The 15,470-nt window shown below is 38.6% G+C and overlaps 1 protein-coding gene across 1 annotated transcript in view; it reads right to left on the bottom strand.

Moving 5' to 3' along the window:
- LOC128380002 (protein kinase C beta type-like) overlaps nucleotides 1-15,470 on the bottom strand; it is a 32,082-nt gene that overhangs the window by 5,064 nt on the left and 11,548 nt on the right. Inside the window, exons 3-14 of the mRNA XM_053339661.1 lie at nucleotides 11,028-11,110; nucleotides 8,853-8,964; nucleotides 4,633-4,761; nucleotides 2,932-3,088; nucleotides 2,513-2,647; nucleotides 2,293-2,389; nucleotides 2,038-2,181; nucleotides 1,775-1,948; nucleotides 1,560-1,651; nucleotides 480-542; nucleotides 242-380; nucleotides 70-150 (exon numbers count right to left, since the gene is read on the bottom strand). Of these exons, the coding sequence (XP_053195636.1) occupies nucleotides 70-150; nucleotides 242-380; nucleotides 480-542; nucleotides 1,560-1,651; nucleotides 1,775-1,948; nucleotides 2,038-2,181; nucleotides 2,293-2,389; nucleotides 2,513-2,647; nucleotides 2,932-3,088; nucleotides 4,633-4,761; nucleotides 8,853-8,964; nucleotides 11,028-11,110 (1,406 nt within the window). The remainder of the gene's footprint in view (nucleotides 1-69; nucleotides 151-241; nucleotides 381-479; nucleotides 543-1,559; nucleotides 1,652-1,774; nucleotides 1,949-2,037; nucleotides 2,182-2,292; nucleotides 2,390-2,512; nucleotides 2,648-2,931; nucleotides 3,089-4,632; nucleotides 4,762-8,852; nucleotides 8,965-11,027; nucleotides 11,111-15,470) is intronic.

The following is a 15,470-nucleotide window of genomic DNA, read 5'->3' as shown; positions in this document are numbered from 1 at the left end:
AGTATTTTCAGTTCTTGACATAATTGTGTGTTCTCAGTTATAAAAGAAGTATAGTAAATGGATACAAACCTGTCCAGCGAGCATTTCGTAGAGCAGTACTCCAAAGGCCCACCAGTCCACAGACTTCCCATAAGGCTGATAGGCTATGATCTACAACACATAATTTCAGACAGGACTTAGTCTCAAGTAAAAAATATGAAAAATCAAATCCGACCAGTCGTCACACAGCATATAAACACACCTCAGGGGCGATGTAGTCTGGTGTTCCACAGAAAGTCTTTGTGGTAACTCCATCGAGCATGTTCTCCTTGCACATGCCGAAGTCGGCGATCTTTATATGGCCTTCAGAGTCCAGCATCACATTGTCCAGCTTCAGATCCCTGCAGACACACATGCAGGTCATAAACACGCCAACTATTGGTCTGAAATGTTTGTGTATAATCATGTGCAGTTTTGAGCTGATTCAAAAACTAACTCACCGATACACAATGCCTTTAGAGTGAAGGAAGAAGAGTCCGATGGCGATCTCTGCAGCATAGAACCTTAAATACACAAACACCAGTTTATAGACACATTTATGTTGATATGGATACACAGCAGAGAGTGTGTGTGTTAGCACTCAGATAAGGTAAGATATACTTTATTGTCTTGGTCTCAAGTGTTGAATACAGCTGCATATAGAAAAATACTTGGTACAAACAATAAAGGTACATAACCTACATTTGAACACAGAGTATACACTATTCCTAAATGATAAAAACACAATGATCTGCAGACAGTAAAGTGACAGGGCATATCCCATATTTCCAGGCAGTTTGATGATGTCAAAATTTATATTTTGCAGCTTTTATAAATGTTATGAGATGGCTTTGTGAGAGTTATTCGAGATTATGTTATTATGAACTACTTCCTGTTAGTGATTAAGTGGTCACTCACTAACCTACATAACTATAGCTGTAACGATTAATCACTTTCAATGTCAATTAGCAACTATTGTAATAATCAAATATTCAGTAGTTGAACTGAATATCGTTGGATTCTGGACTATTGATTGGACAAAACAGGTTAATTGAAGACGTCTCTGAGCTTTAAGAAATTATAAAATGTAATTTTCCCCATTTTCTGACATATTATAGACAATGAACTGATTCATCATGAAAATAATCATTTTCATTAACCTTAACTTAATTAACCTTTGAAGAAATTACACCTATCAAGATATGCTTTTGAGTAAAAGACTGAGTTGAATTAAATGAAAAGTGTTCAAATAATGTTTTAATTATCAATCCTGTAGCTCTTCAACTGTGAAGCAGCTGCAGGCACCTGACACACACGTAAATAAATCTCTAATTAGGGGATAATTGCCAGCTCATCATTTGACAGAGTTATCTAAATCCTTTAAAACTGGCAAAGAGGAACAGATATCACAGCAAAGCAGAGCAGAAAACAGGAAATGATGTTAAAGCACCAGTAGGAAAAGGATATATTACATGATACTGTTTATACTGAACATTGATATCATCACATGAATGTGTTGTTGTGTTGGTGTGTGTACTCACACAGCATGAGGCTCCTTGAACTTTCCAACCTGTTGGATCTGGTACATAAGGTCTCCTCCGTTAATGTACTCCATCACAAAATATAATCGGTCCTGGAGCACAAAGATAAAAGGACCAAGAAAGGAGCAGAGAACAAATCGATCAGGGATGAATAAGTCATCAGTTATCTATAAAATAGTTTATGTTCATGTTAAGTCGGTGTGCCGTTATCGTACCATGGTCTGGAAACAGGAGTGCAGCTGAGTGAGGAAAGGTGGTTTCCCAGACAGAGCGAGGACTCTCTTCTCCACCATGGTGCACTCCACATCATCGTCCTGGATCACCACGTCTTTCTTCAGGATTTTTATGGCGTAGAGCTCGTCTGTACCCTTCCGCTCAGCCAGCATCACCTGAGAAGAGTCGACGAGAAGTAAACAGGTGAGATTCACACGACTGATTCACGTTTCTCAACACGCAGATGTACGTGAACGTGCTTCACCTTGCCAAAGCTGCCCTTGCCCAGAACCATGATGAAGTTGAAGTCGGAAAGCTTGACGCGGTCCTGATTGCCGTTGCTGTCGTACTTGCAAACCGAGGAAGAGGACGAGGAGTCTGCGGCCTTCCCTGGACCTACCTTCGCTCTCTGGAGAAAGGAGGAAAAAGAAGAGGATCAGAAGAGGAATAAGAAATAATAATCCATAATCCAAATACAGAGACAAACTAAGCCTGCTGTTGCTCTGAGTCATTGTGTCACCTCAAACTTTTGTCGTAGCTCCTCGTTACCATCCTCTCCTTCTGGCTGGACGGGAACATTAAAGTATTCTCCTTCCTCCTGGGATAGCATCTTAAACCTAAGCCCCAGAATAAAACAGAGCATTGTCAGATAAAGTCCAGGATTACCACCAGATGACGACAAAAAATCCCTTAAATATTCCCTCCTTTCTTTTTGGGGCACCTGTTCAACTTTCCCTTACCATCCGTCTACTCCTTGCTTTTGTAGCTCTGAGATCCCAAAGGACAGAGATCCCATGAAGTCGTTCCTGCTGGTCAAATCCCAGTCCCAGACCTCCACTGACAGACGGCGGTCTTTGTCACTTTCTTTTAGATTGCTGATGAATGAGAAGGAAATGGGGGAGGGAGAAAGATTGGATGTAAAAGAAAAAGAGGCATGTTTGAAAAAGAAAAATGACACTTTCATTGTCATATTTTTAAACTGACAAACACTTTAATAATAGACAGTTTTTATGCCTACATGGTCACAGTAACCCAGAATAGCTTTGACGACAACAAGGACAAAGAGGAGAAAGAGCGAGGACAGAGACACTCGCATGTGCTCCAGTTAAATTTGTGCTCATGTGACAAAAAAATTAGGCCAAATTTTAAAATGTCTCACAAATTGAAAGTCTCGTTCCAGGTGGGGTTGAGGCAGCATTTGATGGTCTTGGTCTTCTGCTTGCTCTCACTCTTGGGATCTGGGATCAGCTTGAGCTTCACGTAGGGGTCTGACAGTCCGTTGGGGTCCATGGGCACCAGGTTCTTTGCCTCTTTGACTGTGAGGGGAAGAGATGATTTAAGTAGCAGAAGAACAAGAAAGAAACACATCCAGAATGAACAAACATTTAGTCTGCTTGGTGTTAAAGGATCAGAAGACAGCAAAGTGTTCTGTGGGGTTATAGAGGCATAAGGATATATCTTATTTTATTTAATTATGCTGCATTGGACAGAATTTCGTAGTATACTTGCAATGACAATAAATATCTATTCTATTCTATTCTAAAGTGCACTAAATATAGGCTCATATTATTTGAGACAAAAATGAAGCAGTTAGGCTTTTCTTAATGAACACAATATCTGCTTACTGTAATGCAATAGAAGAGAGGATTTGAGAGTTTTGGATTGTGTTCATGAAACGTGAATTTAAACTCCACTGCAGGCTACACTTAACAATTCTTTCTTTGTTCAAGTGAGTGAAGCAGCATTTATCTCAGTATTAACATCCATATAATCACCATCTCCACCTCCAGCCGCTCTGTTTCTCTCTCTCTCTCCACCTGTTCCAGCAGCTCTTGTATATTTTGTGTCTTTGTCTTATTATATCACTTCATCTAGCCTGCTTTTTATTTCCCATGAACAAAGCTTTTCGCCTTCTGATGTATTAAATATGTATCATAATTAGATACAAGCTAAAGATTATGATCTCATCATTTTCAGAGGTCACTCTTGGGCAGCTGTGGCTCAGTAGGTAGAGCGGGTCGTCCACTAATCACAGGGTCAGCAGTTGGCGGTGAACCCCAAATTGCTCCCGATGGTAAGGGCCAGCGCATTGCACGGTAGCTGGCTGCCATCAGTGTGTGAGTGCGATTGTGAGCGTGAATGAGAGGCAAATTATGAAGTGCTTTGGATAAAAGTGCTGTGTAAATGCAGCCATTTATCAGTTTGAGTAACAGTTTTTTCCCCAGGTGCATTTCAACCGCGTCCAAAGTATATGTTATGTAATGAAGATCACCACGCTATTATTTCTTTTCTGAGCTTGATGATCTCATAGAAATCCCACAACTGACTCGCACCTGCTAAGCTCTCCTTCCCTTGCAGAATGTGTCTGCGTAATGAGCTGCTGTCTTAGTAAATCTGGCTCTGAATATGCACAGATTGCAGCCACAAGACTCAACGTAAATGCCATTTTCCTCAGTAAATCTGGACTCAAGTCTGCTATTTGTCCTTCCCAGAGGACAGTGGGACACAAACCCGCAACACTCCTACATGTAAAGCTGTGAATGCAGCTCTGGCCTGCCCCAAATAACTCTGGCTACATTTGACAACACTTAACAACAGTTTAGTTTCTGTTCCATAATCAATCCGCAGCTGTCTGAGAGAGAGAGAGCTGGCACGTGGACGCATGTCCTAGTGGAGATGTGGGTCAATCGTTTGATCATCGATCGACTAATGGACTTTCCAGTTTTAGTCTTGGGCTGATATAGAGCTTTGAGAGGCGCTCTCCCTCTCGCTGGACCAACTCTGTGTGTGTGTGTGTGCGCGTTTGGCAGAGAGAAAAAGTGAAAATAAAGAGATGGACAGATACAGAGAGAGCACTCACTGGTGACGGTGAGCGTGTCCTTGGTGATTTGGGCAGATATCTGGATGCGTCCTCTCCTCTCGGTGTGATCTGTCCCACACAGGCTTGGGACGTTGGCCACACACCGCTTGTGGATGTTCATCATACAATCTAAACATACACACACAAAATGCATTATTTCTCTCATTGTAAAAGTTATAAGTCAAAGTTATATTATCAAGCATTTGTTCATTAATAACACATCTGATAGATAAATCTGAAATATACAAAAAAAACAACTTTTAACTAAAAATTGGCAACTAATGAATTAATTTTAATCGTTCAAGTAATTTAATAATTAAATAGAAAATATGAAGAATACTGTGATAAAACAGTGATGAGGATTATCAAGTGAATTTCACAAAAAAGGTCAGAGAGAGAAACAGAGGAAGGATCCACCTTTCAGGACAGACAGACAGACAGACATGTGCTAGGTACTGAATTTACAGATTAGACAGTGGAAGTGGAATCAGTAGAATAACAGTATAGTCACAGAATAAAGTAACTAAACTACATAAAATACACAGTCACATAAAGTACAAAGTGAGTTTAATATGTTAAAGTTTCAGGCAAAATGTTAAAGTGTTGAATCTTAATCTATATATCTTAAATTCAGTGTTACAAAAATCTAATTATGTTTCCTTTAAGGGGGAATAAAACTCAGTCGCTCTGTATGTAATTACTCCATCTGTCCACTAGATGTCAGACTGCTCTGGTGCACAAACCACTCATCACATCAGTGGGTGGTGTTGGTGGCTCTGCAGAGGTGGAGAATGAGAAGGTAATTTATTGCTATCAGTGTGATTTCCTTTGCATGAGAATGACCTTTGAAGTAATTATTTCTTCGAATGAATGTTATTCTGTATGTCCATCAAACTGCTGTTCAGTCTATAAACAAGCAAATATTAAATGAACAAAACATCTCATAATGGAGACAGATCTTATTTCTTATCATTTATTTCCATACTGTTTTTTTAAGATGTATTCTTGCCTCCTGCAACAGAGAAAGTTAAAATTCAACAATCTGTGTTTCACAGAGAGACAAATCATCAATGCTCCTTCCTCCATGAAGAATCATGTTTCTGTTTTATTAGATCATTTACCGGCTATCTGGCTATCTGGCTAAGAGACTAAGTGGCGTCTGCTGTAGAAGGGCAATGCTCTCCTGAGACTGAAAACTGTGATTGCTGTTATTAATCTTTGGAGTCGTTTCTAAACAAACGATGGCCGTTACGCTAGTGCAGCAGTGGGACTTCTTGATGTCTTTTTAATTGTTTTCGGACAACAACGGAGGTCTACGGCACAGAGGGATACCATGGATCAGACTGTGGATACACGTACAACACTTGTAAGTAGGATCAATTCATTGTTACTTTGGCTCTGTACGTGAGATTTATTCATAATAAGAAAAATATAAAAAATCACCACAGATGTATCCTTTAACGATGAATATAGTGTATGGAAAAAACTCTAATGATTAAAAACGTAAAAAATATTAAGATCCAGTGAAAGAGAGAAAACACTTGATTTTAATTTCTTCACTGCATGTCATAAAACTCAAATGTTTTAATTTAACATTAACAAGTTGAATTCAGGAATAGGTCCATAAAGTGGTTATTTCTACTGTTTATTGTGTAGCGTAAAAATATAAAAATCAATAACATATAACAATAAAACACACAGACTTTGGCGTTTTATCTTTACATGAACTAAAAACAACCTAAAACATATTTATGAACTGTGTTAATTAAACTCTCAAACTCAAGAATGAGGTTTTCATTTTCCATTTTTCTTTCTTTGCATAAACGTGTTGACGTGTGTGAATGAAAACTGCAGTATTCCCGAGTCAAAGTCCATGAAACCCACATACATCACGGATACACTGAGGAACTGTATACCCTTTAAATAATGTCGGTCACAGCAGGAGACAGCACTGCAAAGTTAACCCACTTCCTGTTTGTGTCATCGCTGCAGCAGGCAAATGGTCAGCAATAAAAATGGCACAACTAGAAGGAATGTTCCGTTATTCGCTCGGTGCTGAGAGAAGCTGATTATACAGCGTCTCTTCAACTGTCTGTTATTATGAATCAAGAGCAAGGTCATCTATTTTAAACAATGTATGTAATCTCATGTCAGAGAACGTGGTTTTTTATTGAGAGGTTTTTACATCTCAAAAGCATCTTGGCATAAATTGTATTAATTTTGTCTTAGTCAAGTGAAGTGTTGCAGGATTTGGGGGAATGTGTTTCTTTTTAAACTGGTCTAAGCCAAAGTTTGTTTTGGAGTTCAGGTTCATGTGTTCAGGAAAGTTCACAATTTTTCAGTCAGTCTTAAAACAATGGTCAAAATGCTCGAATTGAACAATGAAACAGGTTTTGCTTTTCTCTCTTTTGTTCCCGTGCTTCTACTGCGAATCAACGAGAAAACACAAAGAGGAAAGATATTTACTTGATTTGACTAATTCAGACTAGTGGAGCCTCTTTATTAGCTTCAGATGAACTTTGAAATACATATTTGCATAAAAACAACAAACTACTATGGATTTTCTTCCCTCTGTCACTGAAAGCATGTTAGGACAAGAGGAACCAAGAAAAAACTGGTTCGATCTTCATATTGTTTTGAGACAGATTTGAAAAGTTGTGAACCTCACTTTTAATTTCATGAGAGTTTCAACATGCACATGTGTTGTCTGACCTCAGGCAAATGAACAGAACTAGTTTGTGGGTGTACAGGTGTGCATAGCAGATGAATTTCCATACACATGAGTAACCAGAGGTTATGTGGGTAACCAGGGAACACGTTTACCTGCACTGTAGTAATCCTTTACTGTAACTCTACATGTACATGCCACAGATGAGTAACCACACTTCTCTCTTATCATCGACCTCATCTTGGAAGTGTGGTTCACTGATTTTTGACTTCTTTTTTTCTTTGGTGTGTCTCTGATGGCTGTGGCTGTGCTCAGCAGTGGAAACTCACTCATGTAGACTTCTACAGGCTACTTTGTTTGAGACTTATTTTAAATATGGATGCCTCGCTCGGTGTAATGATCCCTTCCTTTCATTCAGCCGCTCCGTGTTGTGCCTTTCTCTGTCTGCTGTCCTTTACTATTACTGCTATTCACATGCTACGTTCTATTTTAAACAAATCTGTGACATTTTATTCACCAAAAGATGTTTAGATTTCTCTAAATCCATCTTTCCTTACAGCCCAGATTCCCCTCTGTCCTCCAGCAGAATGTTATCGTTATTATGAGGCTATTTACATATTTACTATTTACATTATATATGACCACCTGTTCAGATTGGCTGGAAGTGTGGCCTTCATCCCATCCAATCAGAATAATACCTATATTGAATATATATATATATATATGAATAATGTAAGTGCCCTCGCAGAGAAGAGGAAGAACGTGCTGTTGCACAGTTCAGTTTTCATCACAATGTTTCAGAACAGTAACATCATACCTAAGTTTCCTAACATGCAAAAGTCATTTTTTCAGAAGGCTGCCACCATCACCCTAATCATCCCAAAGTTAATTGTTCTTGTTTTCCACAATGCTCACTCTTTAAGAAAGCAGCTTTCTGGAGAAAACTGACTGTCATCTGCTTACTTAAGTGCACGTAAATGCATTGGATCTAACTTTTGAAACTTTATTTAAGAAATTCAAATGATGTTTTCTTGCACATGTGATGAAATGTGTGAATAACGAAGTAGAAAAGGCGGAGTAGTTTAGCTGAAATTGATCAGTTTTCATATGAAAATGTGTCTCTAACTTAAGTAATCAGGGAAAAAACAAGAAGTCTGCTGATATATATAAATGTGACAGGAAGAAGGAGGAGGAAAGAAAATAAGAAGTGAAATTGACAAAAAGATTGAGTGTGACAGTGCAGCTTTTGCAGCTGACCTGCAAAATTGACTCTTAGATTCAACTAATACACCACAAAACACCAGTGGATAGGAAGGAAAGCATGTAATGAGAGGTATTTTGAACACGTCTGTTAAACACAAAGCTGAGTCATTTTTTACCTCAGGGGTTTTTTAGACTCACTAACCAAAATAGTAGAGACGCTAACCTGTGACATACAAAGCAGGTAAACCAACAAGTTCTGCATATGGCCTCAATAACACAAGGCTTCATTTGTGCTGCAGCCTCAGACTCACCCCCCCCCCCCCCCACATACACACACAGGTGTACTTACGGTCACATTTCATGCCCTGGTGTATCAGCCCGTATAGAAGCGAGCCACAGTGGTCACAGAAGGTGGGGCTGGAGTAAGTGTGGACCCTAAACTTGTGTTTACTCCGAGGATCCTGCAGAGAAGAAGAGAGAGAAAAGATGAAGGAGGAGATCAGGAACTAATTTATATAAAAGTATAAAGTAATCCAGGCATCATCGGCGGTTTGACGATATAAAAAGTGTAAATGAGCTAAACGCAGGTGAAGGTGAACGGTGCAGTAACGGTAACTCTTGGAGCAAAGGGAGAGAAACAAGCAACGTGAAGGAACAGGGAGAATAAAATGTGAGTTTAGCTCCAGTCGAAAGTGGCAATCAGATAGTTTAATTGTATTTATTTGTGTTAAATTGAGTTTATTTTATGGGTTTGCTAACTTTCTAGTGTTAATGAGTTAGTACTGTAATGCTAACAGAGTTTAATCCATTATTTTGAGATTAAAATGAAAAATCTTCAGATTGTCAGTAAAGGAAATAAGTAAAATGTATGATTGAAATTTTGAAATATTTTGGTGCATTGATGAAGAAAAGATGGAATCAATGTTTAATTTTAGTGTCTTAAAAGGTGGCAAATTTTGTTTCCAAAAGGCTGAAAAAGATGATTTTGTTTAATATTGGTTTTATTATAAGTCCTGTAGGGTTCAGGGTTCAGGATCTGTTTGTTTTTGGTTTAGTGGTGTCTTGTAAACCCAGCGGGCTGCATGACACAACAATAAAAATCAATCAATCATGTTTTACACAATCTATAATGTTGTTGTAAGCAGATAGGTCATTTTAAGTGTTTATTAATATTCAATAGTTGTCAACTTCAGTGAGGACAAATTTTATATTCCTACAGCCTGGGGCGTAATCTCCACTGGGGACAGGAGGGACAGGACGGGACAGGACGGGACAGGAGGGACAGGAGGGACAGGAGGGACTGCCCCCCCCCCACACTTTCAATTTTGTTTACTATTAGCCGCACAGCGTTATCTCCACGAATGATAACCTTTGCATTCACAAATAGAATAAAGCTTTCACAATTCTGAAACTGTGTTTTAAAGAGACTTTGGCCTCTATGAGACAATCCAGTCCAGATTTTACTAGTCTAGGTAGGTGATACTATACTTTCTGTCATAATAAATCATTATGATCAACTTAATTACTTCCTGGATTTTGTATCACCATAGTCCCTAAATGTATAAAATACAGCCAAAAACCAAAAACATCCCCCAGAAGCCTTGTTTTGTGATTTCTGTGTTGCAACAAATATTTCCCTAATGAGTCAGTCCAAACCAGACAGGAAATGTTTGGCCATGAAGTGAATCCGTCTTAAATTCCTGACCCAGCAAAAAAAAGTTTGTTTCTGTGGAGCTCAAAATCTGATCTGAAATCTGACCGAAACTGCCTGTCCACAGGATTAAATACGACAAGAGTTACGTGAGAAAATGTTTATGGAGGGTTTCTTTGTAATTTGGGTGTATCTGCCCTTTAAATACTAAACTTAAACTAGTGAGAACAGGGGAAAAAAATTAGAGATTAATAAACATCAGTCACATGAGCACAGAAGAGTGAGTGAGTGAGTGAGTGAGTGAGTGAGTGAGTGAGTGAGTGAGTGTGTGAGTGTGTGAGTGAGTGAGTGAGTGTGTGAGTGGTACATCATGTCTGAAAGAGATATTGGCTCATTAACTTGAAGCAGCCAGGCAGCACATTCTCTCTTTACTGACACGTCTCAATGTGATTTGGAGCTGACAGGTCAGCAGAAGAGAGGTCAAGAGGTTGTGTGTGTGTGTGTGTGTGTGTGTGTGTGTGTGTGTGTTTTTATGTGTGAGTGTGTGTTGTGTGTGTTTTCATCTAACACTACACACAGGAACTACACAGAGGTACTAAATCGAGTGCTGACCTGGCTAATTTTATTAATAACCTAAAAACCATCATTTACCAGCAAAACAATCAGTGACCGACCGACGGACTGACCGACCGTGTGTGTAATGAATATTTAACTTGAACATATCGACTGATCTGCTTCGTGGTGCATTCCCAAACAGAGAGGAAAAAATATAAGTGTGTATTTTTATACATATGACTAAAAGTGAAAGGATAAAGTATAAAAGGAAGTGAGACGTGAATGTTTTCAGAGGTGGTGTTTGTTTGCTTCACTTACGTCGGAGGCAGGTCCTTTGTCGGCCCCCGGACAGGAGAAGGTGACGAATTCATGACAGCGCTTATGGACCACAAAACAGCACACTGTGGAGGGAGAGAGGAGAAAGAGAGTGTCACCTCAGGCTTCTTTGCAATGTTTAAAAAAAAACAAAAAACCAACACGGCCACACAGGCAGCAATAAAAAGAGATGAATCAATATGTCAATTATGTGGCGTTAGTCACTGCACAAGAGGCTACTCATATTTCAGCAGCTCCAATTTGTTCCTTCTTTGCTCTCCACGTCTATATTTAGTTTTTATGGCTTCAGTTTAGGTGATTTTTTAAATTTGACCACAGCATGGTGAGACATCAAACAAAATTTAAAAAAATAAATAAAAATCACACCACATAATATTAAAGCTGCCGCAGGAAACTTCACACATTTGCAGCTCCAAATGGCAGCGAGCTCCACACCCGGTGATTTGACTCCTGCTCGCTGCACGATGTTGTGCTAAAATCACCCGCTGTAGTGACGGACTAAAATAAATACCCTGAATACTCACAGCCTAGTATAACACATGGTTGATGAGCCTCTATATGGGGAAACTAAAAGCTAAATATCTTTGGGTGCATTAACATACGAACACCTGTAAGATGGTTGGGGTTTTTTTGGGGGGGGTAAATTTGAGGACATTTTAAGCTCAATTCATGTGAAGAGAAGTAGCAGCTGTGCTCAAAAACAGGGAAATATATTGAAATGCTCTGAAGATGAACGTCCAGTCTAAGTGAAATACATGTTCATGAAACTGCTTTTTTCTACGGCTGCTTCATTAAAATCATTTATTTCATCACTAGTCAGTAACGCCTCAATCAAATCTCAGCATCAAACTTGCACTACAGCAAAATGTGGACAAAAAAGATGATTTAATAACGTCTTGTTTCAAATGTCCAAAAACATTTAGCTGCACTATAAGAATGTTAAAACAAAAAAAAAGGAGAAAAAAGGTTAAGATGTATACTTTGTTATCAAAAAAATGGTGAAAGCAAACGTCATATTTGACAAACTCACACAGTCACGTATTCTCAGATATTTCACACAGGAAAAAAACAAACCCAAAAACGTTGCATCATCACGTGGTGCACATGTAGTTTAAGGGACAGAAAGTTCATTTGTGTAATATGATCAAATGTTTTTCAGAATCTTCTAATGCTTTCTTCAGAAAAGGCGTTTCTGTTTTATGAACTGGAGCGTCCTACAAGGATGGAGGTCATTTATTAAAATTTTACATAAGATATATTTGTAGATGAAAATGCATCAATAATATCATTGTTTTTAACTACTAAAAATAAGACTCAAACAAGCACAGCTGTAGCAGTTCAAACTCTTCATTTAACTGTTGGGATTTTATATACGCTTGTGGAAAAAACACTCCACTAATAAATGCAGAGTACTGAAGAAGGTACATCTAAGAGCTGAAATGATTAGTCCAACCATAATCAATCAGCAGCCTGTGATGGTTTGTTTTTATCTGTCTTACTGAATGTGACTGTAAACTGACACTTCTGGTTTTTGACTGTCGGACATAAAGCATCTTGAGCTCTGAGAAGTAAAGAGTGATTTTCACTATTTTATAACAATTTATAATTCATGAAAATGTAGACAAATACGTAAAGTAGAGACACGACTACCAATCTTGTTTTAACTACCAACATTGATTAATAGTTTTGTCTCTGTGTAAGAAATCAGTGAAAAATGACTATCACTAATTAAAAGAGTTGAAGATGGCCTTTTCAACATCTTTTTTTGTCCCACCAACAGTCCAAAATCCAAATATTCAGTTTATCATCATGTACGACCAAAAAAATGCACCAAATCATTACATTTGAGAAGGTGTGACGATGGCTGTTTTTTAAATTTAAATTCACACAGGACAGGGCTGCAACTAATGATTATTTTCTCAAATAATTAATAGTCATTTGGTCTATAAAATGTCAGAAAATGTGCAGAAGCGTCAATTTCCCAAAGCTCAAGAAGACATCTTCAAATGTCTTGTTTTGTCCTGACAGCTCAAAGATATTCAGTTTACTGTGATAGAGGACTAAAAAAACAGGGTTCATATTTAAGAAGCTGGAACCAAATAATTTTGGTATTTCTACTGAAAAAACTCATCAGAATAGTTGGTAATTGATTATTTTCTCAATTAATTAATAGTCATTTGGTTTACTGTTGGTCAATTACTCGTTGCAGTTGGAATATGCTGACTGTGTTTGAGCAGACATCCGACAGCTGACCTGATTACGATAAGATCATCAGAGTAGCTTTAAGCTGCACACACAGTCCTAAAGAAACACTGAGTTTGTCTCAGTCTGGGTCAGATGGAGATATCGTACAATCCATCTCTTTAAATTTTGATCAGTCGCTTCCCGCAGACGAAGACGTGAACATGGACGACACCACAACTCCATTTGGGTAAATAGGGCAGACCAGTGAGGTACAGTTTTCTACACTACAGTCTGGTTTTTGTTTTTTTTTTGGATTCATATCATCCCAAATCTTGCACAGAGTTTATTTAAACTACTTCTATTTTTGCAATGACTTGTGAAATCTCACAAGAAATGGAATTAAGACATCAATACAGCTTGCATTTCTACCAAACTGACCAACATGATTATGAAAAACCAGATCACATGTAGCAACTTTCCTACTAAGAAGGAAGTACACACACACAGAGTCCAAGGTTAGACTTATTTCCTGGAGACATAACCGAACATTAATCTTAACCACTGACCTAAAAATCAGCTTTTTCCCAGCTTGTGTCCCCTTAACTGGACTTTAGTCTGAAATTTGTCCCTGTACATAACCTAGACAGATCTACACACACACTTGACCATGGTTACTTAAAGACATTGGGGACTTTCCTTTATGCTAACTCTTACTGTAACCTTAACCAATGAGGCAAAAACATGCTTTTTCCCAATAGAGGAAACAGTTTTTGTCCCCAGTTGGACAAGCCATCCTCAATTAACATCTAAAATTTGTCCCTGAAAGTAGACTATGACACACACACACACACACACACACACACACACACACACACACACATGCAGACACACACACACACACACACACAAAGTGATATTATGCTCTGGTTTGACCTTAATTATTCATATTCTCGTTACACTTTCATGAGGCACCGTGGCAACTGGAAGCACTTTCCGAGCATTTCTCGCAGTTAAGCAACAGAGAGCTCATGTTCATGTGCGAAAGGTCGTGAATCACATCAGTAGAAGCCAGATGGATGTTTTCATAAAGCGAGATCACCGGTTTAAACCAGACTCACTTTTGTGAATGAGACTTAAATTTCTCATTAATCAAATTAATCTTATTTTTCAGGAAATCCACTTTCATAAAAAGGTGATTTGAATAAATATGAGCTTAGTTACCATGGAAACTGATCCCTCCAGATTAACATGTTTAGTTTTCAGACAGAAATCACTCCCTCATTCACCCGTTCACTTCGTCTATCACAGACACCCAATGGTGAGCTCTAAGTTGAGATTTCGGACACTCATTAATTCATCAATCGATTCAATCATTTTGTGTTATAATCATCAGTTGTGGAGTCGCACAGAGGTCGTTTTTGCAGTGCATTTTGGGATTGGCAGCAGCAAAACAGACATGAATGAACATGACATGAATGCTTTTTTTTGTTTTGCTCCACTGTCGCATTCTTGAGGGTGTTTTATTGTTTGAAGTGTACACACAGACACACAATACAGTTATTACAAAAGGTGTGTTTCAGCTCATAAACATCAATTTTCAGCACTCATGTGAGACTTAAACCCATAAAGTCACAAGCGGAGCGCTGCAACACACAGAGCCATCAGAGGAATAAAGTTCTGTGCTGCCCGTTGATTGAAGTCCACTTTGTTAACATCGGCTCATATATTTTTATTTTACTTTCCAGATCATATATTTAATATGTGCTGCTGCTCTGCCGTCACCACGTCTGCAGATTTTTCATTACGTGTTCTTCTCTGAGAATTGAGGCGATCTTTGTGATTTGAAGTCTCCCGTCTGTGTTTCAAAGTTATTAAATGAACCAAACTTGACTCAGTGAGATCTTATCTTACTTATCTCTGAGTGTCTTTACGAAATACCCTCAATTCGTTTCACAACATGCCTGCTTCTCTACTCTCCCCTCAGAGTTGGATTCTGGTTTGAGCAGTTTGTAACTGTGCGACTCGTGAGCGACCGAGGCCTCCAAAAAACCAACAGACTCAACAGTTTGTAAAACAGTGTGAATATGAAACTCTGCCCATCTGTGGCACTGACTGCACCGATGAACAGAGGAACAGTGAGGACAGTGAATGAAACAGGGAACCACAAAGAGGACCAGATGACAAGAGGAAAAGAAAGTGAAGACCGATAAAGAGAGAGCGATACAGACGGTGTGTGTGTGT

The sequence above is a fragment of the Scomber japonicus genome, chromosome 2 (assembly GCF_027409825.1).
Source record: "Scomber japonicus isolate fScoJap1 chromosome 2, fScoJap1.pri, whole genome shotgun sequence".
Lineage (NCBI taxonomy): Eukaryota > Metazoa > Chordata > Actinopteri > Scombriformes > Scombridae > Scomber > Scomber japonicus.
Note: the sequence above shows the minus strand (reverse complement) of the source record. Positions and strands in the feature narration are given on the sequence as shown.